The sequence below is a fragment of the Martes martes genome (assembly GCF_963455335.1).
Source record: "Martes martes genome assembly, chromosome: 18".
NCBI classification, from domain to species: Eukaryota; Metazoa; Chordata; class Mammalia; order Carnivora; family Mustelidae; genus Martes; species Martes martes.
In genome coordinates, this window is record NC_137906.1 from 889,648 (window position 1) to 917,020 (window position 27,373).

Below are 27,373 nucleotides of genomic sequence, written 5' to 3' on the forward strand. Positions count from 1 at the left end.
TGTTACATTAAGTGAAAACTTGAGATCACAAAGCTCTTTATTATGATCCCATTTTTTATTACTTAAAGGATAGGTAGGAAACTAAATAGAATAGCTAAATTGATAAACTGAAAGGACGTGTTCCAAAATGTTAAGTGTTATTTCTTGGTGGTGGAATTGTGGGGATTCTTGTTTTTGTCTTTCTGCTTAACTCTGTTTTCCAAACATGCTATGATCAACATGAATTATTTTTGTAAAAAAGTAAACAATGAATTATTATTATGTTCTTAGATATCATTAGTTTATTAAAAAGAGACATGGAAATTATTTACAGGAAAGGTTTCAGAACGTCAGTGGAATGGACAGCTTCATGTGATGCCATTTCAAAAGTGATTTATTTCAGTCTACATATTTTCCGAGAATGTCACCATCTCTAAATACTATTTTGGGGCCTCCATTTTCTGGGAGAAGAACTTTATCTCCCAACTTTCTGGCTAATTGGTTGGATCTCTCCACATTTTCCGTTAGAGCTTGACCAACAGCTACTACTGTTGCCTACAATACTTTCCTTGAGATTTTTCTGGAAGCAAATGCTTCCTTTTGGTTACAGTGTTGGCTGTACTCCTTGCAACTAAACTCAAAGAAGGTAAGAAAACTTTCTCAATGGCTGTCCTGCAGTGACTGGCTGCCACAGTTCCTACTCTGCTCTCATGCCGCCACCACAAGGAGACCCCCCAAAACAATACTTTTTTTAAAGAAATAAGAGACCGAACCGCCTAATCCTACAGGTAAAAAGAAACAAAAAATTGGGGTCTTGAGTAGTGCTGCAACTTACCCATAACTACACATCTAGTTAGGCTTAACATTGACTTTTAGTTCATTTGTTTTCTAGTAAGTCTCATTTATCCAGCCTTCAGATGATCAGTTAGGAATATTAATAAACTGAAGCATGGCTATTTGTTGTTCTTCACAAATAAATAACTGAGACTTGAATCAGAAATGAAGCAGGCTATCAGCCATTCGGATGTTTGGATGGAGCACATTTGAAAAGATCACAATGCATTTGGATGCATTTATTTAACTTACACGGGGCTGGCAAGTTAGAGCCAGTGAGGCAAGTCTGGCCACATGTGCTGTGTATGTCTTGTCTGTGGCTGCTTTCTCCCTACAGCTACAGGCTGAGTAGAGACAAACTTCATGGTCTGCCAAGATGAAAATATTCCTCTGTGCCCTTAATAGAAAAAATACACAAACCCCCGCTCTTAGAGATTATTTTAATCCTATCCTGCCTCAGGATATTTAAATATTTCATTACACCTTAATGTCTCTAGCCAACCAGAGGGGCTCTCGGCCAGCAATTCCAAGAAATGTCAGAACAAACATCAGAGCCAAACCCAACAAAGTCTCTGAGCGGGTTGGGATGCCTAGGAAGACAAAGAATGTGGAACGGAGGAGAGGCCCCAAAAAAAGGCAACAGCAGGAGACAGGGTACGTTTTCTCAGGTGCAGGGTTATGTTTCCCCTAAATTCTTTTTCTACTTGCTAGAATCCTATGGAGGTCATACATATTTAAGCTGGGAAGTGCTTAACCCTGAAATGACAGACCAGTGAAAATGCCACACGAACCGGGCATGAGGTGCGAGGGGAACTGGGGACGTGGCTCCATTACATTCACCCACCGGATTTGACCGAAATGCTTCCAGAGGTGACTGGAACCAGCCTCACGTAGAGACATGACATATGAGAAAGTAACATGCAGTAGTAGGTAGGACAATGATGGACCCTCAAACCACATTCATGAAACACCATTTTCATGGAATTCCAGATGTTATTTTTACATTTGTTGCATGTTATTTTTGTTTTATTATAACTAATAAGTGAAAAAATACACAACATTCACCAAAAGCCTACACGTAAAGAGCTTGGGATAAGAGCCCTTCAGGGCCCGTGTCATCTTGCACAGGGAAGATGTCCACGGTCACCAGTGTGAACCCCAAACCAAAGAGCATTCCCTTAGTGTTCACTCCTAGGACTTCTTACAGCTTGACGGGAGCTCCTTCCCACCAACCCAGAGTGATGGCATTCTGGAATCCCCTACCTCTTTGATATTAATAACAGCAATCCCTATATACTAATATAATATATTATATATAACATAATATATATTATATAAACCCTATATACTAATAATACCAATAAAATACAAGAGGAAAAAGTATACAGCAGTAATAATTTGAATGTGATCACCGCACAAATTTCTTTTGGCATTCATCTATTGAGTTCCTGTGTGCCGTGCATTGAACTGGACCTTGGAGATACAGTAAGACAACAAAATGGATGTCTCCACGCTGCTTTTTGACATCCAGGAGGGTATATACTAGGAAGTCTACTACAGCCACAGCAAAAAGGGAAAGTTTCAACACTTCCACATTTGAGCTTGCCTCCCAAAAGAGAAAAGAATCATGGCCTCCAAATCAGTGTTCACTTTCCCCCTCCACATGCCAAGTGCACTGATCTTCTTGGTGAAAATTAGGTCATGCATGGAATCTAGGATACAAGGTACTCTGGGAAAAGTAGCTTTTAGATTTCAAGCTTCTACCATTCAGTGAGGCACACTTGAGAGGGACCAGAAAAGAAGTAAGAGAGCCAGTGTGAACATTGGTCACATTTTCCAACCAGATGATAGGAAGAGAAGTCCGGGCGAAGGAATAGAGGTGGGTAATGAATGGGGTGCACCAGAGGCTGGGGGAGCGCTGAGCTGGATTGAGAGCAAGTGGGCCTTTAGCCAAGGTTTTGTGCCTTGGGAAGCTGTTGGCAAACAAGGCTGTTGGCCTCGTTTCTCAAGGCTGGGAGAGCAAGGGAGAGCCAACCTTCTAACTCCCTCCTCCCAGTCATGGTATTTCTCCCTTGTGTCCAATGGATAAGAAACAAGGAGTTGAGCGAGAATTGGGGGAAATAAAAGAGGATGGAAAGATTTGGTGGGAAGATGCTGAGTCAGGTTTTGAACAGATTAAGTCTGAATTGCCCTTAGGGACATCCAGTTAGAGATGTGAAGCAGTTTTATGTAAGATAAGGGTATGAAGTTCAGGAGAAACAACTGGGTTGGAAATTTAAATTTGAGGAACTTTAACATATAGACGGTGGTTGAAATCATGGGAGTGGACAGAATCGCCTTGCGAGTGTACGTAAAACAGGAAAGAAGAGAGCCAAGTGCTAATAACGGGATGCAACAGCTCTGAAGAGGTGAAGGGTGAATGAACCATACAAAGGAGATGGGAAAGAGATGGAGAGGAGAGACGGAAGAGGCTCATGAAATTCAAAGGAGGAAGAAGGGGTTTTAAGAGAGAAACTGGTCAACAGTGGCACGCTTCAGAGAGTTCAAGGACAGATCGTTGAGCTTGGCGATTAGGAGGCCGCTCTGATCTTGGGGACAGCAGTTTCAGTGAGGGAGAGAAGTCTACCTTGCGATGGGAATAAGGAGGTGGAGGAAGCAGTGGGGGCTCTTGTGAGGATACTGGCTATGAAGAGACGGAGAAAGAAGGTGTGCGGCCTAGAGAAGGATGCAGCACCGAAGAAGAACTTGTATTTATTACGATGGGAGAAGCTGGCACATAAAATAGCCTGTAGCGAAAGAAACAATATAGAGGAAGAGACTGAAAATTCAGGAGAAAAGGGCTACCGGATGGAGCAAGTACAATCCTGGAAAAGTCAGAGCCTGCTTTGGAGACTTAGCCTCAAACCCGAAGAGGGTTAACGCGCAAGGGAGATGGTAGGAAGTGCAGAGAGTTCTTTACGCCTGATAAGTCTCATTGCTCTATGCAGTAAAAGCCAGACTGCCATTTGCTGGAAGGTGGAGCGATTTCCTGGGGTGCAGAGGGGTCTTGGAAAGAGTAATAAGAGTGGAAATAGAAGAGGAAGCTGACTTAGATATTGACTGGTTTTACTGTGGCAAGCCTTTTGCAACTCATACAAATATTCAATCACTGTTTGTACACCAGAAACCAGTATAATGTTATATATCAATTATATCTCAATTTTTTAAAAAAGCGAGAGCTGACTAAAAGAAACCATGGACAGATGGCCCAGCGGCACTGTTAATCATGCATTTATAGTGGTACCAGTTCACATGGTGATGGCGCTCACCCAGAAGCAGAGCATGGAAGGCTGATGGGTTAATCTGGTGGGTTTTGTCAGGTGCTGGCAAGGGACCACACAAAGGCATTCCTCAGGGAGATGCTTAATACATACATAGGATCTGGGTAGGATAGGGGAGAAGATAAAAATGTCAGGCTCCGAGCTCAGCAGGGAGCCTGCTTGAGATTCTCTCTCTTTGGCCCCCTGCCCCCCCCCCGTTCTCTCTCTCTCTCTCAAATAAATAGATCTTGAAAAAAATAAAGTCTAAAAACAGCTAAAATTAAACTGCATTGCTTAGAGGTGTAGACGAGAGTGGTTAAGCTTGGAAAACAAGGAAAGGATGGTCAGAAAAGTGAGGATGTTGGTGACCTCTGGGAGAAAGGAGGTTATCTTCATCAGGGAGGCTGGCAATGTTCTGGCTCTCGACTGAGTAGTGGTCCTACGGGTTTCTGCTCTATAGTTACTCTTCACACTATACCTATATGGTTTTGCATTTTTGTGTCGTGATTCCCAAAGAAAGGGAAACCTGCGCGGAGTAATACGGTATTTAGGAGCGGGGCGATGAGATCTGGAGGCGAGTCCAGACAGGACCGCGCTCGTAGTTCGGTGCGCCAGGAGCGGGGAGCTGGGGCGGGGGTCCGCGTCTGTCGTCCACGACTGCTTGCGTGTGCGGAGTGTTCAGGTCGAAATGAAAACTAAGACGGCAACACGGAGAAGACGGTGGGCGCTTCTGTTTGTTTTCATTTCCTTCATTTCATTTCATTCCTCCATGAACCGCAATCGGGCGCGCAGATTCGGTGGCGAATCAGTCCTCCGAGGTCGCGTTGAGAGCGTCCCTCCGGGAGACGCGGGAAGAGCGCAGTCGCTCGAGTCGGGGCTTGCTGCTTGGTCTGCTCTCGGAGAAGCGACCCGGGGGTCCTGCGGGCGCCCCCGCCTCTGCACGGGCCTCTGCTACTCACCCCGTCCCCCCGACGTCTCGCGGAGCCTCTCCCCGCCGCGCTCCTGTGACCGGGCCTGGAAGCCGCCGCACCGTCGGTGGAGACGCCGCCGCCGGCCAACGGCCCTGCAGTCCGGGAAGGCGGCTCCGGCCCTTCCCGCCCATCGTGCGGGGCCTCCCCCGGGCCGCGGCCCCCGGAGCCCCGCCAAGAACGCGGGGAGGACCGGGAAAGCCCGTTCCCGCGGGAAGCCCCGCAGCACGGCGGAGCGAGCGCCGCAGCGCAGGGCGAGCGCCGGGCAGGGGTGGTGGCCGCGGGCCTCCCTGCGGCCTGGGCCCCCGGGGCCGCCTTCTCACCGCTTCGCGCAGCCCTGCTTCCCGAGCCGGAGCCACGCCCCTGCCAGCCGTCGGTCCCGCGGCCTTCTCGGGCGGATTCCCGGGGCGGAACTCGGTTTCTCCGCGTCCGCGCTCTCCTTCCCTGGTTCCTGCCCGACTCACCCGGGACGCGTGGGGCGCCCAGGCTCGCCCCGTGGGCCCCGTGCCCGAGCCGCGCTCCTCCCGCACCTCAGCGGCCGCCGCCCCCTCCCGCCTCACCTGCCCGGCCTCCACCCTCCTCCCGCACCTCAGCTGCCTCCACCCCCTCTCGCCTCACCTCCCCGGCCTCCACCCTCCTCCCGCACCTCAGCGGCCGCCGCCCCCTCCCGCCTCACCTGCCCGGCCTCCGCCCTCCTCCCGCACCTCACACCTCAGCGGCCTCCACCCCCTCTCGCCTCACCTCCCCGGCCTCCACCCTCCTCCCGCACCTCAGCTGCCTCCACCCCCTCTCGCCTCACCTCCCCGGCCTCCGCGCTTCTCCCGCACCTCAGCGGCCTCCACCCCCTCCCGCCTCCGCGCTCCTCCCGCACCTCAGCGTCCGCCGCCCCCTCCCGCACCTCAGCGGCCTCCGCCCCCTCCCGCCTCACCTCCCCGGCCTCCACCCTCCTCCCGCACCTCAGCGGCCTCCGCCCCCTCCCGCCTCACCTCCCCGGCCTCCGCGCTTCTCCCGCACCTCAGCGGCCGCCGCCCCCTCCCGCCTCACCTCCCCGGCCTCCACCCTCCTCCCGCACCTCAGCTGCCTCCACCCCCTCCCGCCTCACCTCCCCGGCCTCCGCGCTTCTCCCGCACCTCAGCGGCCGCCGCCCCCTCCCGCCTCACCTCCCCGGCCTCCACCCTCCTCCCGCACCTCAGCTGCCTCCACCCCCTCCCGCCTCACCTGCCCGGCCTCCACCCTCCTCCCGCACCTCAGCTGCCTCCACCCCCTCCCGCCTCACCTGCCCGGCCTCCGCCCTCCTCCCGCACCTCACACCTCAGCGGCCTCCGCCCCCTCCCGCCTCACCTCCCCGGCCTCCACCCTCCTCCCGCACCTCAGCTGCCTCCACCCCCTCCCGCCTCACCTCCCCGGCCTCCCCGCTTCTCCCGCACCTCAGCGGCCGCCGCCCCCTCCCGCCTCACCTCCCCGGCCTCCACCCTCCTCCCGCACCTCAGCTGCCTCCACCCCCTCCCGCCTCACCTGCCCGGCCTCCGCCCTCCTCCCGCACCTCACACCTCAGCGGCCTCCGCCCCCTCCCGCCTCACCTCCACGGCCTCCACCCTCCTCCCCAACCTCCGTGGCCTCCGCCCCCTCCCGCCTCACCTCCCCGGCCTCCGCGCTTCTCCCGCACCTCACACCTCAGCGGCCTCCGCCGCTTCCCTCCTCACCCTCCGCACCCTCCGCGCCCTCCGCGCTCCTCCTGCACCTCCACCGCGGCGGCCTGCTCTCCCCGCCCCGGACTTCCCCGGCCCTCGGCGCCCGAGGGGGCCCAGGGCCGACAGCACCGCCCACAGACCAACGACTGGGCCGCAGGCCCTGCCTGCTCTCCGGCGAGGAGGCGCCGACCCCGACGCGGGCACCACCCTCGGAGCCAACGGGGAGAGCCCGCGTAGACGCGGTGGCCGCGCGCGCACCCGCCCTGCGCGCCGGACGAGAGGGGCGGGCGGCGAGGGCGCGTCCGCTGACCTGACGACCAATCAGAGCAGGGCGGGCCCGCAGCCCGGCTCCCACTGGCCACTCAGGCGCAGGCCGACGCGCTGCCTGCTCTCGGACTGGACGAGCTTCCTGCCAATCAGAGGCGGAGCAAGAGGCGCGTCGGCCAATAGCAGGGGGCGGCCGGGTCAGGCCGGTGGCCCGGCGGTGCGCGCGGTGGTCGGCGAGCCGCTCGGCGCTGAGGGAGTGGCCGCCCCCGCGCCCCCGCGCCCCGCGCCCTCGGCCCCCCGGGCCCGCCCCTCGGCCGCGCCGCGTCATGCCCGGCGCTGCTCGGCGCTAGTGCCCGGGCCGCCGCCGCCCGCCCGCAGCCGCGCCCACTGTGCAGAGCCAGAGGGATGGTGGCAGTCACGGGGCGGGAGCCAGACAGCCGTCGCGCGGACGGTGCCATGTCCAGCTCCGACGCCGAGGACGACTTCCTGGAGCCGGCCACCCCGACGGCCACGCAGGCGGGGCACGCGCTGCCCCTGCTGCCCCAGGAGGTACCGGGGCCGGGGCGTGGGAGGGGCGCGGGGGAGCCGCCGGGGCCCCGCAGAGCTGACCGCGGGGCGTGAGCAGGGCTGCGGCTGGGTCAGAGGCCGGGCCGAGGGCGGCGCCCGAGGAGCTGCGCCTGCCCCCCGCCCCCCCCAAACGCACCCGGGGTGTGTCCCCCGGCGCAGCCCCCGCCCCCGGCAGTCACGGACCGCACCCGGCGGCCCGTCCTCAGAGCGACGGGGGAGGGGGCTGGGGGAGGGGGCCCGGGCGCCCCGAGAGGGGAGCGTCTTGTAGGAAAGCCAGGAGGAGGCCCTCGCGGTTGCCCGGACCTGCTGCCCGGCTGGCCCGTGCAGAGACGCAGCCCGCGGATCGGCGTGTCCGCCTCCACCTGCCGGCCGCGGGGCTTTCCTGCCCGCCGCCGTGCCGGGAGCTCCTCCTGGCTTCGCGTAGGAGCCTGGGGAGGGGGAAGAGGGGAAGGTGGGGCCTCCCGGCTGGGCAGGGAGAGACTAGGAGGAGCTGCGGCGGCGCTGCGGGAGGGAGGCTGGGACGCGTGCAGTCCCGGGAGGAGGGACAGCTCCGGGGGGGCGGCGGGGGGGGCCGGTCCCCTCGGGACTGCAAGCTACGCTCGCAGCATCCCGAAACGCCTGTGACCACGAGCCAAACCCTGCGGGCATCTTCGCAGCCGGGGAAAGGAAAGGACCGCCGCGGGGTCATCTCGTGCGCGCCGTCACCGGGAAGGCGCGTGGTCTGGGAGCGGGAGCGCAGGACCCGCGCCGGCCCGCTGCCCGCTGTGGGGTCCGGCGCGCTGCTGGACCGCTTCCCTCTGCGCCCCAGTCTTCAGCTCTGCTACGGAGCGAACCCCCGGACTGGCAGGAGATGCCCTTGGAAGAGGTCCCGAGAGCTCCAGAAGTGTGGAGCCTCGTTATCCCGCAGCAGCCCGCGTCCTCGGCGTCGGAGCTGCGGAGTGCGGAGTGCGTAGCAGGCACCTGCTGCCCTTTGGCTGCCGAAGAGTGACAGGGCACCCACACACAAGAACTGTACCCGCCTTTCTGTCCCGTTCCTTCATCGCTCGTTCATCCAGGGCGTGTTTGGGTCCTCACTGCGCCCCGGACACCGCGTGGGGCTCTGGGTAACTTCGACGGAATGTATTGGTGTCCTGCTGTATTTCACGAAGAAGTTGAAAACGTATTATTTCACTTATATGTGGAATCTACAACACAAACACACAAACAAAGCATAAATAGACTCATGAACACAGAACTAACCAGCGGTGGGGGGGCGGTGTGTGTGGAAGGACGGGCAGAGTGGCTGAAGGGGACTGGGAGGTGCTGGCTTCCAGGTACGAAATGAATACGTCACTGGGATAAAAGGCACAGCCTAAGGAACATAGTCAGTGATCCTGTAATAGTGGTATCTGGTGGCAGGCGGTAGCTGCGCCTGTGGTGAGCTTACCGTGCGGTGTAGACCTGCCAGATCACTGTGCCGTACACCCCAGAACTAACGCAACATTGTGTGTCAGCTACACCTCAAAGAAGAGTGGGGGAAAGATGGGACTGGAAAGCTGGGGGAAAGGCCTCTGCAGACAAAAGTACACGGGAGGCTGAGAGGCGTTATAATACTGAAAAGTATGCACTAGTATAGAATTTTAGTGAAGCTGGAGGTTTGCGGGAAAATCGGAACTGGTTTCATTTCTTTAAAAATAACAAGCAGTGAAATACATCCCCTCCCCCCCAGCGGGTGCTGAGCATTTTACCCAGAGCTGCTCTGGGCCATTCTATACCGTCACGGCCTGTTCCTCCCCCTGCCCCCCGCCTCCGGAACCTGAGCTGGACCAGGCACTGATCTCACTCTGTGGTTTAAATAGGAGAGAAGCAGTGAGGTAAAGCGAATGTGGAGTGGATGTCTGGAATGATCCACGACCATCTGCGAGCCCTGCTGTGGGTGGGCTCGTGATGAGTGAATGAGATGCTGCCCTCAGGAAGCTTGGGTTCTGGAAAGGAGGGCTGACAGGAGCACATAACGGCCAGCCTGCCCTGTGGCATGCCAGGCGCTACAAAGAGGAGAGCGTGGCACATGGTGGAGGCACAATGGAGGCTGACTCATTAGTTAACTCGGTCTTGGGGGCAAGCGGGGAACAAAGAGCGGAATGCTCACAGAATCAGGAACCTTAAAGAGAAGCTTTTAGAGTGAATGGATGCTGCTAACTTATATGGTGCCGAGGTGTACATTAGACAAAGGGCACACAGCTGGGCTGGCAGATCACTGGGAGACAGGTGCCCTTGTGCAGTGAACAACACACACCACATTCAGGGCAATTGCATTCGCTAGATGGACAGAGGGAGACTGGGAAGAACATTCTGGACAGAGAAGACAACATAAGCAAGGACATAAAAATGGTAAATTCATACTAGAGCAGAGATAGTAGAACTGGGGTGGGGAGGCCTGACTGAATGGTGTTGGGGAGCAGTGGGGTCGACTTGGCAACTGAGGAGTGTGGGGGAAGGGGGCGACAGAGGAGAGCATTCGGAAAGACTCCCGTATTTTAGCCTTGGGTACCTGAACGGTGCTGCACTAATGAGACCCAGGGAGACAAGACAGAGCAGCCCCTGCTCTCATTCCCCAATGCCTGGCTGAAAGTGCCGGTGGTTCCTTTCCAGTTTCCCGAGGTTGTCCCCCTTAACATTGGAGGGGCTCATTTCACCACACGCCTGTCTACCCTGCGGCGCTATGAGGACACCATGCTGGCGGCCATGTTCAGCGGGCGGCACTACATCCCCACGGACGCCGAGGGCCGGTACTTCATCGACCGGGATGGCACGCACTTTGGGTAGGTTTATCCCTCTGTGATCAACTTTGTAGTCCTAGTAAGTGTCCTGGGCTTCGTACCTAGAAGAGGAGATAACAAACGTGCTGATGGAATTTAATAAATGTGTTTATTGAATGAGATCAGAAGGCATTTACTTTCCCAGAGGAGATGAGGACAGCCAGAGAAATCCCAGGTGACACCCAGTGGCTGGATGTGGTAGAACTGCTTCTGTCCTGTGAAATTGAATTCCTGTGTGGAACAGATGTGATCCCACCTGGAGGCGGGGGGTTCCAACACAGCTTCATGGGGGGTCCTCAGATTCAGATTCTGGGGCTCCACATTGCCATTAGGGAGGGACGTGGTATGTGGCCATGGTCGTCAGACTTCCTTCAGTAGTTTAAAACAAATGAACAAAAAAGGTGAGGGAAGGGCCAATATGTGATTACCATCCTTTAGTTTTGCCAAGAAAAGTCTTTACAAAAAAAAAACCATCTTCAATTGTGACTGTCATTTTAATACTAAAACATGGAAAGACACAATCTCAAAAAAGAAAATAGCCCCTCGCAAGAAAGGACTTCTGACACCTCACACATAAACAGTTTAAAGACTTGATGTTTTAGTTTCCTTATTTGTGAAATGAGAAATAATTGTGGCTGCCTCGCAGGCCTGCCATGCCGATTACATAAGGAGCCTTTCTGTGACCTCCGGCCAGGTCCCTCCAGAGCATGTGGCGAAAGCTCTCGGGCCCTTCAGTCCAACTTTGGAATGACTAGAGAACTAACATGGTCCTCGACCTTCAACAGCTTGACGAGGGAGGCAGGAACTCTCCAGCCACGACATCTTCGTGCTGGCCTCCGATTCGGATTGCCCGCGCTGGGAGAAAGGTCGTTTTTATCCTCAGAGAGGAGCCTCTGGTCAAGCAATTGACTTTGAACCGTCTGGGTGTCCCCATTGGGCTGTCAGCTGCCTCTGATGCTGAGAAAACAAAGTGTCACATCGCTCTGCAGAGCTATAAAAAGATTTTTGTTTGCAGGCTGTTTGGGGGAGGAAAGTGCTGGCCCCAGCTGGCAGCTCCCACAGTACTCTTAGCTGGGCCTTGCCCCGGGGTTATGTTTTTCAGAGCAGACCAAGGTTTGCTTAAGATCCTAGAGCGCCAGTTTGGAAAGGGGTCGTGGGGAGGGGGAGCAGGGTTTGGCTCTAGGTTGATGTGCCTGTGCCCAGGTGGCCATAGCTGGAGAGGGTCAGAGGCAGGCAGGGGTGTGGCAGAAAGCAGGATATTGTAGCATTTATCCTCAGGCTGCTGGACTCCCATGGCCTGTGACTCATCATCAGCAGATGAAGTTGCCTATAGACTCAGATAAAATAGTACAGGTGTTTAAGGCATTTGGTCAGGTACATTTTTCTGCTGGTGCGGTTCCTGTGCTCCTAGAACCCATCATGAAGGCTGCTTGATGAGTGAAACACTTGGGACTGGAGTCTGACCACTGTGGATATGGGCTTGCGGGGCTGCATTTGGGCTCCTGCTAGCTGTGGCTCCTTGAGTAAGAGTGTTCTTTAACTTCTCCGAGCCCCTCCTTTTCCTCATTTATGAAATGGACCTAAAATGGCACTTACTCCACAATGTCATTGAAGTGATTCAATGCGATAACACATGGAGAATGACTGACACAGATCAGGACTTAGTCAGTGTTAGCCGGTATTACGTCGTGGTCATAGAGTACTACGGAGGCAACATCTTGATCTTGGGGTTTACTCACATGTCTTTACAGAAAAGACCTGCCCACACCTACCAGTGAAGGATCTGATTACTCTTAGCACTTAAAGAATCTGAAGATAGAATTAAAAGAACTGAATTTTTATTTTAAGAAAATGCAGTATGTGATTTTATTTACCCAAGAACCAGTTTGTTCAGGTGTTGGGGTAGACATTTGATGTCTTTGTAGCTACAGAATAAGACTAACGGCGAGGATGTACAGAAGATGGGGAACCCTGTGCATTGCTGGTGAAAACGTAAAACGCTACGACCATCTTGTTAAGCACGCACTTCACCTTAAGAGTGAACAGTTCTACTCCTAATATATGCCCAGGAGAAGCTGAGATGTGTGTCCCCAGGAAGTCTTATACAGAAATGTTCATAACAGCTTTACTCATAAGAGCCCCAAACTGGGAACAACGCAACTGTCCGTCAACAAGAAAATTGGTAAATAAATGACAGGCTATCCATTCAGTGCCGGGCCACCTCATTTGTCACACACGACATACGGGAATGACTCTCAGAAGCATTCTGTTGAAGGAGAGAGGATAAGCATCGAAGAGAACGTACTGTGTGCTTCCGCTTATATGAACTTCAAGATGAGGCAAAAGTAGTCTTTGTTGATAGAAGAATTTGGGGCTTGAATGGGAAGAGGCAGAGGGAGACTAAGGAGATGGAAATGTTCTGTATCTTGGTGTAGGTGGTGGTCGTAATCAAACTGTCTACCTTGATTGCATATTAACTATACCTCAATTTAAATATCTAGATTAAGGAGCCCAGAAATCACATCTTTCCACTATTCCTATGTATACCCAATAATAACAACACCTAATAAAAATAAAAAATATACCTAATAGTAATGATGCGGATAATAACAGCTGCCAATGCATATTGAGGGCTTACCCAGTGCCAGGTATTTTCCAAGCACTTTTTGTCTATAAACTCACTGAATCCCTTGATCCCATTATGGGGTAGTTTGATTTTTTTTTTTTTTTACATTTTTCCCTCATTTTACAGATGAGAAAATCAAGGCACGGAGAGGTTCGGTTCACTTACCCAAGGTTATGCAGCTGGTAGTCTGGTTCCAGACTCTGTGCTCTGACTACCATGTGTCACTGCCCAGGTCCCTTAACTCCTTCTCAGCACCTCTCTTTCCTTCCTGCTCAGAGATGTGCTGAATTTTCTGCGCTCAGGCGACCTGCCGCCCCGGGAGCGTGTACGGGCTGTGTACAAAGAGGCCCAGTACTACGCCATCGGTCCCCTCCTGGAGCAGCTAGAGAACATGCAGCCTCTGAAGGGAGAGAAAGTGCGCCAGGCATTTCTGGGACTCATGCCCTATTACAAAGGTGAGGGGTCAACTGCCCAGGGTGGTCAAGGTGTGGGAAAGGAGGGTTGAAGGCATCTGTCTGGGCCTAGGTCTTCAGCAGGAGAAGTGGGGCTGAGGTTCGTCTGCATTGCTCGAGGTTGGAGAGATTCCTGCTTCCCTTTCCGCCCTCCCCTCCCGGTCACACTGGGACGATTCAGGTTAAATAGGACCCACTTTGCCTATGACATCACCAAATCACATTTCAGAAGGATTGTTCTCATTCCGTCGCTTGGTTTCCTTTTGCCGTGGTGATCCATGATCGCTGTTTAAGCCTGCGTCCTTCCTGAGCCCGAAGAGTCCCTTCCCCGGGATCTCTCTCCCCGGTTGGATCCTGCCTTCACTGGGGCGCTCTGTGTGCCCTGACCCTGCCTGGGCCACGCCCCAACCTCCTGACCCTTGTCCCCGTGACGTCTTCGCCCCCACAGACCATTTGGAGCGGATCGTGGAGATTGCCCGGCTGCGTGCGGTCCAGCGGAAGGCCCGCTTTGCCAAGCTCAAGGTCTGTGTCTTCAAGGAGGAGATGCCCATCACCCCCTACGAGTGTCCGCTTCTCAACTCCCTGCGCTTCGAGCGGAGCGAGAGCGATGGGCAGCTCTTTGAGCACCATTGCGAGGTGGATGTGTCTTTTGGGCCCTGGGAGGCTGTGGCTGATGTTTATGACCTACTGCACTGCCTGGTCACGGACCTCTCAGCCCAGGGCCTCGTCGTGGACCACCAGTGCATCGGGGTGTGTGACAAGCACCTCATCAACCACTACTACTGCAAGCGTCCCATCTATGAGTTCAAGATCACGTGGTGGTGAGTAGCCCTGCTAGGGACAGAGGCCTGTCAGGGAGGGCGTCCGTTCTCTTTAGTGGCTCTGGGAGTAGGATCCTGAGAGGGACACTAACTGCCCCAGACCCGCTGAGGTGAGGACCGAGTCCCGAGGCGCAGCTGCAAGGGGATGGAGGTCTCCTGGCAGCTGCAGTCTCCCGGCTGTACCTCGAGGTCAGGCTCAGGGCTTGTGGCCCGGAGGGACTTGTACCCGCGCTCTCCTGACCTTTCCTCAGGGCACGGCAGTCTTTTCCTGAGGCTGGTGGGGTCTGGCGAGCTCCGGCTGGACCAGGAAGTCCAGAGAGGTTTTGTCACTCTCCTGGTCTTGCAAGAGAGTTTCTGCCCCCACGTTACCAGACTAATCCAGGCGTGATCCCTTCCTGAGCGCCCTGTCCGAGGGTCCCTTGCGTGCGCCTAGCACACAGGTATGAACACAGATCGCGATGGGGGTGACCCAAGGACCTACCCCACAGCCCCTGACTGAAGGAGAAGCATTTTCTCTCCCTCTTCCCCCAGGGATAGTTCCAGGCTTTGTTTTAGGATGTGGAGAGACTCTTCCTCCTGAAACCCACTCTTCACCACCTTCTGGAGATGTAACCATAGTTGCCAAAGCCGTGCACCAGGTTGGCCTTAGAAGAGCACAATGTTTACAGCCCTGCCTTAGGGCCGCAGCTTCTCCTACCTTCCGCCAACCTTCCTTGCTTGAAGGGTTATCTGCTCAGGGCTGTAATGTAGATTTCAGAGGTTCCTTTCGAAGATTCCCCAAGTCAAGCAGGCAGGTTGCATAGATCTTCTGTTATCTTTGAGGTGTAACATCCTTTCTGGAGGCTCAGAATATCTCTTTGGCTGCCATTTCATGGGTTAGCATCCAATTTGTGGTGAACCTCTGTAGATAGGAACCCCCTCTTTTTAAAACCCCGCTGCTTTACCCTGCTCACGTTCTCCTAGGAGAAGTGTCTGTTCTGAGGAAGCAAACAAAGGCTTGGGTGGGAGGCACAGCTATAGCGGGAGCTGTAGGACAACTGTAGCAAAGCTCCATCGCGCTGTACTCCCCACATCTCAGACAGAGGAAACGACCCACAGGGTCCTGCTCGCGCTGCACTTTCTTCTTGCTCCGTCTTCAGACCAGGGCAGTTAAGCAGGCCGTGGACACGCGTCTCCTGAAAGAAGCGCCGTGCGGCCCCAGCAGTGGGAACGTAACGTTCCTGTGCTGCATTGAGGGCTTCTCCCTGTGACCGTGACTGTGCTTGACGGTCCTGGGTATTTGTTAGGGAGATTTTTTCATATGTAAAACATGGGTAAGGACAGCCTCATTGGTCTCAGTCCTACAAGACCAGATTGATGAGGTGGGGGGAGGGGGAGCTGAGGATGTCTGCATCCTTCCGAGGAAGAGAAGGCCAAGTCCTGGGACCTCGCTGAACCCCTCAGTGGGGCAGTGACCTCCTGGCCCTCTGTGGAGCGGGTTGCGGGGCGCGGTTTTGCACTCACGTCATGTGGTGGAACAGAGGTCCAGACGGGGTTCTAAGAGGAAGGTGAAGTCAGTTGTTGAGGTTCTGAGATACGTGCTCTCTCTGTTGCTCTCATCCACCAATGAATCATCGCTGTGCTGGAGTTGATGTCCCTGCTTAAAGCTTACTCCAACAGCGCGGCTCTTGTCTTGTTCTAATAGAAGTCCTTCACTGAATTTGCTCCGATCGGTGTTTCTGTCTAATGCAGACTCATTTTTGGACAGACGCTGAGGCAAGCTCTTCGGGAGAAAGCTGGTGTGAGTAGAAAGGAGACAGTTAATCCCAGTGCTTTCGGTTCTCTGGCCTTGGCTCCTTCTCGTTCCCACTGCCGGCACAGGGCATCACAGTATTTTGGTTAGAGTCCAAACGTGGAAGAGAGTGACTGGTAGGCTCAGACGTAAGTTTGCTCAGAGATAGGCCCTGAAGACTAGCTTAGGGCTACAGGAATGCTGGATGAGGACAGTGTCCCCAGACCCCTTGCTAGAGACACTTCTTTGGACCATCTGGCCCTGTGTTGTCCTCACAGTGGTGTACTCTGTGCCATTGCGGGAGAGACAGGGCTCTGGGCTAGTAGACCAGGCAGAGCAGGGACACTGGCAGCCAGCTTCGAGCTCTTTCCAGACGAAGTGAAGGAATTCAGTGGCCCAGTTTGGCCCTTCTCTGATGAGAAGCCAAGGCCAAGATGAAAAGTGCTTTTGGGTGTGGTGGTTTGTGATACTGGCCTCCAGATACAGGTCGTCTCTGAGGAGGTGACTTTCCGCAGTTGGATCCCTTCTCAGGTCTAACTGGTCAGGTCTAGAGCATAAGAACGGTTGGGTTAGGAAGGAGGGCTCCGAAGGATGAACGCTTGTTCCCAATCCACAGGGAGTACGTTTTCGTAGAATTCTTGTGCGTGATATTGATGGGTTAAACCAAGTGCCTGCCTTTGGAGCTTCCTTTACGTTTGGCTTTGGGCACCTTTCTCCCTGGTGTCGTGCTCCCTGGCCGGGAAGGTGGAAGCTTTAGGGGACGGGTTGGATGGTGCAAGCGCAGCCATGGCAAAACTCCGCAAAAGTGAAAAACCGAACGGCAACGGATAAGATCGAAACAAAACCACAATGAAACATGACAGCACGCCAGGCGGAGGAGCTCCTTGGGTAACTCTCTAAATAGAAGGATAGACGAATCGCGAGCATCCCTACTCTACCTCTGGGGCAACGCACGAGGCTGTCCGTCGCTCCTCCTGCGCAGAGTCAACTGTGCTCTGCAAGTTTCTGTTCTTTCTTCCTGGGGCTTAGGGTGTTCTGGGAGCTGTCGGAGCCTTGTGCCTCAGGCTGGTCAGGTGACACAACCTTCCTGCTCTGGGTTGCTTGTTGGGGGACTAGAAGAATGACATTTGCAAGCCACAAAGTGGGGTGAGCCTCAGTGTGCAACCTTGGTCCACGCCGGATCCTGAAGAGGTTAAGACAAATGACAGCAGCAACAGAACAAAACTGCTTCACTGAGCATTTTGATCCCAGTTAGAATTTTACCTCTACCTGGGATCTGTCCGTATTTGATACCAAGTGATTAAGCTTTCTTAGGTACCGTTCACTGGGGCCCGTTCATGAAGGCAGTGCCTGCCTTGTGGTCCTTGAAAGAGGGAGGCTTTATTCATCAGAAGCCGGAGCGTGGGGACCTGGGGTGAAAGAGGCACTTCTTGGAATTCTGGAAGAAACATATATGTGTACATGTGTTAACTGGGAGACGGGTGGGTTGGCAGGGGTTGAAGAGGTGGGAACAAAGACTGGGTCTAGGAACCGGTTGCCTCCGGGGCATGGGAGGTCACCTGGGCCCACTGTCTTCCTTCTGTGTGGTGGTGGGTTTGTGTATGTGGTGTAACACCGCCTGTGTTCATTCGCTGCCTGTCTGTAAGCGCTTCGGTGCATGGAGCCCCAGGACCCTCCCATGGCATTAAAGTGAAGAATTAGAACCTGGGTGCTGTGCCTTTCTTTCTTAGAGACTTACTCTCATCTCTCCTCTGCCCCCACGGTGCTAGCAAACAATGTCTTGATTTCTCCTTAAAATGTGGTGTGTTTCGGGACACTCAACGACATAAACGAGGCTCTTTTCCCGAGCTCGGCCGCTGACCTTCTCCCCGGCTTGAAGTAAAAGGGACGTGGGCCCCGTGAGGACCGTTCTGCAGCTACTCTAGCCTTGTCTCTGTTGCAGGTAGGAGTGTGCCCACCCAGTCTAGGCCCAGAGCTCTCCCCTCTCGTGGGGAGAGGTCTCCAGGGGAAGAAGACACCACAGGTGCACAGTCACTGTGTAGCTCCCAACCACGTCCAGTGGTTCCGGAAGGAGTCCCTTCTGTCATTCACCACTTCTGTCGAGGGAGAGAGAAATGGCTCTAAGCTTACGTGGGCCTCAGTGGTTAAGACCGGTCCTTGAGGAAAATGGACTGGAGTTGTTCTTCCTCTGGAAGCAGAGTTTGACACCTTCCTGGCTAATGAGTGTCCTCATCAAGATGTCCCTTGGAGTCACTCCATGGATTCACCCAGAAAGGTGAGTCCTGACGCGCTGGGTAGCTATGCCGCCCTCCATTTGCTTCCTTCAATCTCCGATTGTTCTGACTTTCAGAGTAAAGCACTGCATCACCTGTGCCAAGTATGTCCCTGACCTACTTACTGTGCACACAATCACACGGTGACAATACACCAGTAATGCTTACCGAGTGCGAAACTGAAGCTCGCAGAGCTGTAATTTCCTCAAGGGCACGCGGCTAGTAAGTAGAAGTCAGGACTCGGAGGGCTTTGCTGCAGTCCTCACCGGTGTTCAGTGGGGCCTCCCTTCTTGGCGGCTCCGTGCCCCACCCCTCGGGCTTAGGGCTTCACCCTGCTCACCCTGTGAAAACTGACAGGCAGACACTCTAGAAGGAATATTAGACCTTTGATGTGTAGGTTTTAAGTAATCCCGGAGCATGAAGGAGCCAGCTCGGGTCCCCAGTGCACTACCCTTCTGAGTGAGGGACACATGTTCACTAGGTGGAGAAGGGCCCTGCTCGTGGGCAGTGATGGAGGCGAGTAATGGTCGTCGCCTGCCCGAGGTGTGGCGAGATGATCTGGGACGGCTGAGTTAGTCAGACTCCTGCAGCCTGCGGGCCTAGCCACACGGATGGGCGGCCTGGCCGCGTGGGGAAGCATGCCCTGGCCTCAGGAGAACTGAATGTCAGGCTTTTTCGTTTAGCTTAGGGCGTCTTGTGTGCCTCGCTTGGGTTTTTTGGCCCTTAGGCTCTGGGCCTGTTTGTTCCTTTGTCATCATTTTGGAGATGACCTGGTAGCTTCAACTAACTTTTCCTTTTGATCTGTTTCACTTACAGCGTGTTCCTCTCACTTTTGTTTACTTATCTTTAACGTCCTATCTTTGGATTCCTTACCATTTTGTTTTTCCTGTCATGTGTTTAAGTGTTCTCCATTTTTTAAACATAATTTTAAACTTTATATCTAATATAACTTTAAAATAAAGCCCCTATGTGAATAGGGGCTAATGAAGGTAGTTCTTGTTCTGAGCGAGGGTGATTATATGCCTTTTTTCCCTCCTCCAGTCATTTCTACAGTGACCTTATTGGCCGTGAACATTAGGTATCTCATTTTTCCCTTAGATGAATATCTTCTTCTGAAGTCTAAATGCAGGGAAAAACTGGCAGTTATCACAAAAGCCGTAGATCCGGGTTATCTGTTACATCCGATGGCAGAGCTCTTCCCTCCCCCCCACCCCCCGAACGCCACCCTCCCCCATAGCCACACAGTAACAGCAAGTTCAGACTTAGGAACAAGGCAGTCCCAGTCCCGACGGCTGAGGGCGTCTGCCTTCACACGCTTGTTCTTCCTGAGCAGTGACGTGATCTAAATATCCTGGGATTCCACCACCTCCAGCCGCCTGGAACTCAGTGGAAACAGGACTGTTGTGCACCAGGAAGAAGTCCGACTCAACCGCAGGGAAGACTTTGAATGGAACCATCTTGAACCATCCAGAAGTACTTCATAGAAGGGACCCGTAATCAGATTGTGATGCACCTCTTCTGCCCTTCTGTGATCTCAGTGGCAACCCTTCCACAAACCATGACTTTTAGAAGATTCTCCTAATGTATTACAGACCCTGGGTTTTTTCCTGTGTCATGTGGTCGTGGCAGGTGGCCTAGCTCCAGTAGATCTTTTGACTAGAGGGATACGTACTTCTCCTTTATTACAGAAAAATTAAGAAATAGAAACCCAAAGCACCACAAAACTTAGAGCTTGATCTCCATTAAAAGAAATTAATCGGTTAAGAGTTGAGTTGAAATCCTTATCCTTTGTTATGTTCGTAAATGGGTTGGATGGTATCATCAGGTTTAAGTCCCGAGAATGTGTATCACCTTCTGCAAATGCCGTTCTTAGTGTGTTTATTAGTGTGCGTTCCGCATTACATCCTTGCTTTCAGCTCTGCCTCAGCTTACACTGCCCTGAGGACCCATCTGTCTGTGCACATGTCGTGGGTGCCTACTGTCCCCACTCTCCCTGCGTCATCACCACCCCCCACCCCCACCGCTCGTGACTGCCCTGTCTTTGGCATTCTAAAGCTGGTTGGCCCCTTCTGGCCGTACCTCATCCAGCATCTGGCCGCCAGCCCTGGCCGCGATGCTTCACCCAGCGGTGTCCCCCACGGCTTCTCAGGCGGGTAGGTGCTCTTTGCACCAAGGCCCCAGACTTCCCGATTCAGCTTTCTCACCTGGCCTGCTAGGATTTGAAGAGCCTTTTCAGCCCTTCTCTCTAAGCTCCGTGCAGAGGACTCTTGCAAGGCCCCACTGAACAGATCAGCTTCACCCTCTTCCCCCCTTGGAAGGGATAATCAACATATTTTCCCAGAAACTGCATTCACCAAGAGCTTCCTAACAAAAATAGGGACTTCCCTGGTCAGCTGACCACATCACCGTTGGCCGGAATGAGGACGGTATTACTCACTCGGCACTCCCAGAAAGTCGAGGCAGCACGTATCTGCCTCCAGACATATTCAGGAAATGTTCTACCCAATTGCCTGATCGTATACTCCCGAATACAGCTCTGCCTGGAAATTCCCGCTGGTTCAGAGAGGTGGGATGTTGAGGAGTACCGTCTATAGTCACCTGCAGGAATGTTCCAGCACTTACTCTGGCTGGGCCTTTAGCCCGGAGGATTCCACAGACATGGAGTCTACTGCCTGGTTTTGAACCCTGTCGGAGCTGTGCTCTGCTGGGATGACAATCCTGACTCCTTGATGGCAGCAGCAGCCCTGGGATAACCTGCAGTTGTGGATTGAGATCCAGAGGTAGGATTTCCAGAAAGTTCAACCAAGGTATCCTCATGATAATGTATAAGAAGGTGATGTTTCTTAGGTGGAAGGTTCTCCAGATGCTCAACTACCCCACAGTTTTGGGGGTTTATAGGCAGTAGCCATTCGGTCATGCTCCTCCACTTCCTCACATGACCATCCTGCCTTTTTAGGATGGGGTTTGAGCTGACCCCTCGCTAAGGACCCAGAATTCCAGTAGCTGAAAACCCTGTACATCTTTTCTCCTATCACGGTCTTACACAACCCAGACGCACTTCAGTGCCGTGGCAGGGACCACAAGGAGGCACGAGCGTGGGCAGCCCCTGTCCCTTGTTTCCGCATGTCCGCGATCCCGGCATTGGCAGGCCGACAACCCTTGGAGGTATGAGAGTTGCAATATGACCAAGAGATGCAAGGTCTGGAGGCAGCACTGAAAGAAGCCCTTCAGGGTCTCTGTCTGCCGGAGCCTGGGGTACTTGCGGCGAGACGGGGAGCTTGCTCCCCATGGTGGGGGCAGGACGTGCTTCTCAGACGTTCTGGCTTCAGAAGACACTCCAGACACGCACAAGAGCCCGAGAAGGAGGCGAGCTCTCCCACGTGCCTTTGTATCTCACACACTCAGAATGGAAAATAACAGAGACTTCTTGGGATCTTGTCTGACACAGCAGCGTGTGCTGCTTCCTCCTTCGGGGAGCGTTCCCGAACTGCATCGAGTCATTTGTGTTAGTCAAGACAAAACAAAAAAGTAGTAATTGAACAAGTTCTATCTTTAAGTCAACTTAATCGTAGTTGCATTGTAATAATGAGGGATTGGCTCACAAACAGTAGTGGTAACTAGAGAGAAGACGGAAGACCACATAGAGGAAGCGCCACCCAGGACTGAGATAGAGGATCCGAGGAAGAACAGCCCCTTCCCCAGAGCTGACGTCAGCCCTTTTTGGAGAGGGCAGAGCCGTGGTTTACTGAATGGCAGGGAAGTCATCGGGCGCTACGCTTGGTGGAACTTGCTGGAAATCCTTCCTCCAGGATGCTGGGAAAATCTCTTCAGGGAGGTGTTTTATCAGAGGCGCTCCACTACAAAGCCCGGTGAGGTGAGTGCCGGGGAGAGCTGCTGGCCTCTTTGTGCTGCTGACGACCACGCGCTGCAGGAGCTGCGCTGGGGGCGGTCACACCAGAACCAGAAAGGGAAGTACCTTTCCTCTTGGCAGGGTGTCCCCGATAGCCCCTGCTAACCAAGTTTAATATCCTGTTAATTGGCAAAGGAAAAAATATTCAGAGGTCCCAACCCAATTCTGCAGAGCCAATGAAGGATGAATATGGAGCCAAGAGGCAATCAATAACTGGCGTATCTTTTTTGAAAAGATTTTATTTATTTGAGAGAGCGCGCGGGGGGAGGAGCAGAGGGAGAAAGAGAAGCAGGCTTCTCACCAACCAGGGAGCCCGATGCGGGACTCAATCCCGGGACCCTGGGACCATGACCTGACCTGAAGGCAGACGCTGAAGCGACTAAGCCACTCAGGTGCCCCAATAACTGGCATAACTATATGCTGGTGACTTCCAAATTTATACTCCTGCCCAGGCCTCTTTCCTCAGCCTTGAATTGTATGCCCAGTAACCTGATAAATACTGCTACTTCAGTGTCTGTTAGCCATCTCAAGCCTCATATATCCAAATGGAATTCTTCATTTCCTCTTCCCACCCCCAACATCCTTATTCTATCTTTTCTATCTCAGGAAATGCCACCACCATTCACCCAGTCAACAAAAACCTGAGAATCATCTTTAACACTCCTCCTTACCTCACCTTCTAGTGCAATCCATCGCCAAGTCTTGAGTATATCTTCAGGATGGATCTTGAAAACGTCAAAATTTCACCTGAGTCACCATGGTCTCTCACTCTGTGTTACTGTAAGGGCTTCTTGGCTTAATTTGGCCCCTGATTACCCCACCAATCTATTCTCCAAAATAGTCTTGAAGGGTTTGATTAGATCCTACAGCATGCTCACTCGAAACCCTTCACTTTTACAATGGGATTGTAAGGTTCTACCATGTTTGATCTGGGTCCTGTGCACCCCAGCCTCCTCACACCATCCTGCTCCTTGTTTCCCAACTCTGCTCTGGCCTTTTTTTCACTTCCTGCCTCAGGTTTTTGGGATTGTCATTCCCTCTCCCAGGAATGCCCTTCCCCCAACCCTTCTCATGGGCTGGCTCACTTTCCTATTTTATGTTCAAATGTCACGTAACAGCTCAAATGTCTCATAATAAATGGGACCTCTGATCATGCCATCTAAAGTGCACTTTCATTACTATCATGTCACCTGATTTATTTCCTTTATAACATTTATTACCAATAGTAATAATCTTGTTTGTTATGTCTGTATTTCCTTTTAAATAAGCTCCCTGAAGGCAGAGATGTTGCCTCTGTTGTGCACGACATTTACAGCCCTATGCAGCCCCATGACCCCAAGATCACAACCTGAGCCAAAACCAAGAGTCGGAGGCTCAACCGACTGAGCCACCAAGGTGCCCTGGAAAGTTCTAATTACAGTAAAATGTCAGCTAACAAATATAAAGGAAAGGATGGGGTTTAGAAAAATCTACATTTAGCAGTGGTCAAATTTTTAACTAACTTAGACAAGAATCATCAATGGATTCTAAAACTGATGAACTGTTGAAGAAAAACAGGATCTAACATAGTCTCAAAGTGGTTCCCCACAAATAGCTAATTACAAAGGTAAAAACAGTAACTTTACAGTGTAGACATCTGAAAGATTCCTCATGTCATGTAACCAAAGTCAACATTAGCCAAAAGGCCTGTCCTGAAAAAGACACATCATTTATATGATTTCTCTGCCAAAATGAATAACCTGAATCTAATCATGAGAAAACATTAGACAAACCCAAATTGAAGGACATTCTTTATTTTTTTTTTTAAGATTTTATTTATTTATTTGACAGAGATCACAAGCAGGCAGAGGCAGACAGAGAGAGAGAGAGGGAAGCAGGCTCCCTGCTGAGCAGAGAGCCCAATGCGGGACTCGATCCCAGGACCCTAAGATCATGACCCAAGCCGAAGGCAGTGGGTTAACCCACTGAGCCATCCAGGCGCCCCAAGGACATTCTTTAGATTGACCATCTTCCACTTTTCAAAAATTTCAAGAACATGAAAGACAAATAAAAATGGAAGAACTATTCCAGATTAAAGGAGACTAAAGAGACATGACAATTAAATGCTCCTGGGTTAGATTTGGGACCAGGAAAAGCAATAGCTATAAAGGCCATTCTTGGGAAAATTGATGAAAACTGAGTAAGGGGTGTAGATTAAGCAGGAGGATTTTATCAATGTTAATTTCCTGATTTTAATGATTCTGCTTTGGTTTTCTAAGAGGGTATCTTTCGTCCATGGCCGTACCACCCTGAATGCACCTGATCTCGTCTCATCTAAGAGGGAATCTTTGTTTTTAGGAAAATACACAATGAAATGTACAGAAGTCAGGAAGCACGACTCTGCAGTTTAGTTGCATTCTTCAGGAAAACTGTGTGTGTATGTGTGTGCATGTGTGTGCAGGGAGAGACTGAACAGATGATAAAGCAAATGGGGCAAATATACAAATTCAAGTTTGTCTGATATAAGGATTACTACTCCAGCTTTCTTTTGATGTCCATTAGGTTAACAGATGGTTCTCTACCCTTCCACTTTTAATCTGGAGGTGACTTTCAGTCTAAAATGAGTCTCTCGTAAGCAGCATAGTAATGGGTCTTTTTTTTTTTTTAAGATTATTTATTTATTTATTTGACAGAGAGATCACAAGTAGTCAGAGAGGCAGGCAGAGAGAGAGAGGAGGAAGCAGGCTCCCTGCTGAGCAGAGAGCCCAATGTGGGGCTCGATCCCAGGACCCTGGGATCATGACCTGAGCCGAAGGCAGAGGCTTTAACCCATTGAGCCACCCAGGCGCCCCAATTTATTTTATTTTTTAATCCAAGAGAGAGCACGAGCACAAGCAGAGGGAGAAGCAGGCTCCCCGCTGAGCAAAGAGCCCAATACAGGACTCAATCCAAGGACATTAGGATCATGACCTGAGCTGAGGGCAGCTGCTTAACCAGCTGAGCCACCTGGGTGTCCCTAAATAAAATCTTTTTAAAAAGACTTTTTCCTATATGATTTAAAAGGCACAAACATAAATCATTAATTGTAAACCTGTGTTAACAGGCGTACAATTTTTAAAGCTGAAATCTGTGACAGTAACAAGATAAGGGGACAGAGATATGTACAGAATATAAGCAATGTTAAATAAGTTGGTATTCAAACTATGCTGTTATAAGTTTAAGATGGAAATTACAGTCACAAAGCTAACCACTAAGAAAATGAATTTTAAAATGTACAGAAAAGAGAATCAAAATGGTAGGCTACAGAAAAACAAGTGCATATCAAAAATGCAATAATGAAAGAATTGTGGAATAAAAAAAATATGCCATATAGAGAACAACTAGCAAAATGGCAGAAGTCATTCTTTATTAGTAATTACTTTAACTGCAAATGGATGAAACTCTCCAGTTAAAAGTCAGAGACTGGCGGAGTATGTTCTCTTAAAAGCTACATCTATATGTGTCCAAAAGTCTCACTTTAGATTCAAAGACACAAAGAGGTCGAAAGTAAAAGGATGGAAAAATGTATTCCATGCAAACAGTAAACAAAGGAGAGTATGGGGTGGCTATATTATTAGAGTAAATTTTATATTAGAAAAAGGGTTATAAGAGACAAGAAGGACATTATATACAGAAAAAAATTTAATCCAACAAGATGATACAACAATTATAAGCATATATGCATCTGAATCAGAGCACCAAGTACATATGAAACAAGGAGAAATTGAGGAAGAAATTGACAATTCTACAATAATAGTCGGAGACTTCATTATCCCACTTTTAATAATGGATAGAACAACCAGAGGAAAGATCAATAAGGAAAGAGAGTACTTGAATGTACTGCAGATATATATATAGAACTCTTCACCTAACAATAATGGGACACACATTCTTCTCAAATGCACACAGAACACTGTCCAGAGTAAAACATATTTTAGGCCAGAAAACAAGTTTTTTTTTTAATTAAAAATTTTCAGCTTTATTGAGATATAATTGACATATAACATCATGTAAGTTTAAGGTGTACAATGTGTTGATTTGATATGCTTCTATACTGCAGATGTTTCCATCAGTAGCATTAGCCAACCTGTATCATATCACATAATCACCACAGAAAATGAATTTTAATAAATTCTGAAAAATCATAAAAATGTCTTTTCTAATTACAGTGGAACTAGAAATCAGTAACAGAAGGAAAACTCAAAATAACTGAAAATTTTTTTTAAATGCTCTTAAATAACCAGAAGTCAAAGAAGAAATCATAAAGGAAATTAGAAAATATTTTGAGGGGCACCTGGGTGGCTCAGTGGGTTGGGGCCTCTGCCTTCGGCTCAGGTCATGGTCTCAGGGTCCTGGGATCGAGCCCCACGTCAGGCTCTCTGCTCAGCGGGGGGCCTGCTTCCTCCTCTCTCTCTGCCTGCCTCTCTGCCTACTTGTGATCTCTGTCAAATAAATAAATAAAAAATCTTTTAAAAAAAAGAAAATATTTTGAGACAAATGAAAATAAAAGCACAACATACAAAACATAGTGAATGTACTGAAAGCAGTGCTTAAGTGAAATTTCTACCTGCAAACATCTATAGCTAAGAAATCTCAAATCAATAACCTGATTAAACACCTTAAAAAAATTTTTAAAGTAGGCTCCGCACCCAATGTGGGGATAGAACTCATGACCCTGAGATCAAGAGTCTCATGCTTCACCTACTGAGCCAGCCAGGTGCCCCTATACACCTTAAAGGAACTAAGAAAAAGAAGCACAAACTGAGCCAAAGTTAGCAAAGAGTAGGAAATAAACATTAGAGTGGAGAAAAGTGAAATAATGAATAGGATAAAAAGAGAATATAGGAAACAAAACCAAATTTTTTTTTTAAATCATCAAAACTGGGGCTCCTTGATGGCCTGGTTGGCTATGCATCTGGCTTTGGCTCCTGACAGAGCCCCACGATAGGCTCCCTGCTCAGCAGGGAGTCTGCATCTCCATCTCCCTCTGCCCCTGATTCCTCTCGGGCTCGCTCTCTCACTCTCTGAAATAAACAAATAAAATCGTAAAAAACAGTAGCAACAACAACAATCAGCAAGATTGACAAATATTTAGCTAG

General features: G+C 51.3%; 1 protein-coding gene across 1 annotated transcript; it reads left to right on the forward strand.

The window, feature by feature from the left end:
* Positions 1-7,243: 7,243 nt before the first annotated feature.
* KCTD7 (potassium channel tetramerization domain containing 7) lies at positions 7,244-20,108 on the forward strand. Its single transcript, XM_080830888.1, has 6 exons — positions 7,244-7,587; positions 10,237-10,406; positions 13,306-13,484; positions 13,930-14,302; positions 18,016-18,348; positions 19,680-20,108. The coding sequence occupies exons 1-5, from the start codon at positions 7,444-7,446 to the stop codon at positions 18,017-18,019; spliced, it is 870 nt and encodes a 289-aa protein (XP_080687014.1). The 5' UTR covers positions 7,244-7,443; the 3' UTR covers positions 18,020-18,348; positions 19,680-20,108.
* Positions 20,109-27,373: the final 7,265 nt, after the last annotated feature.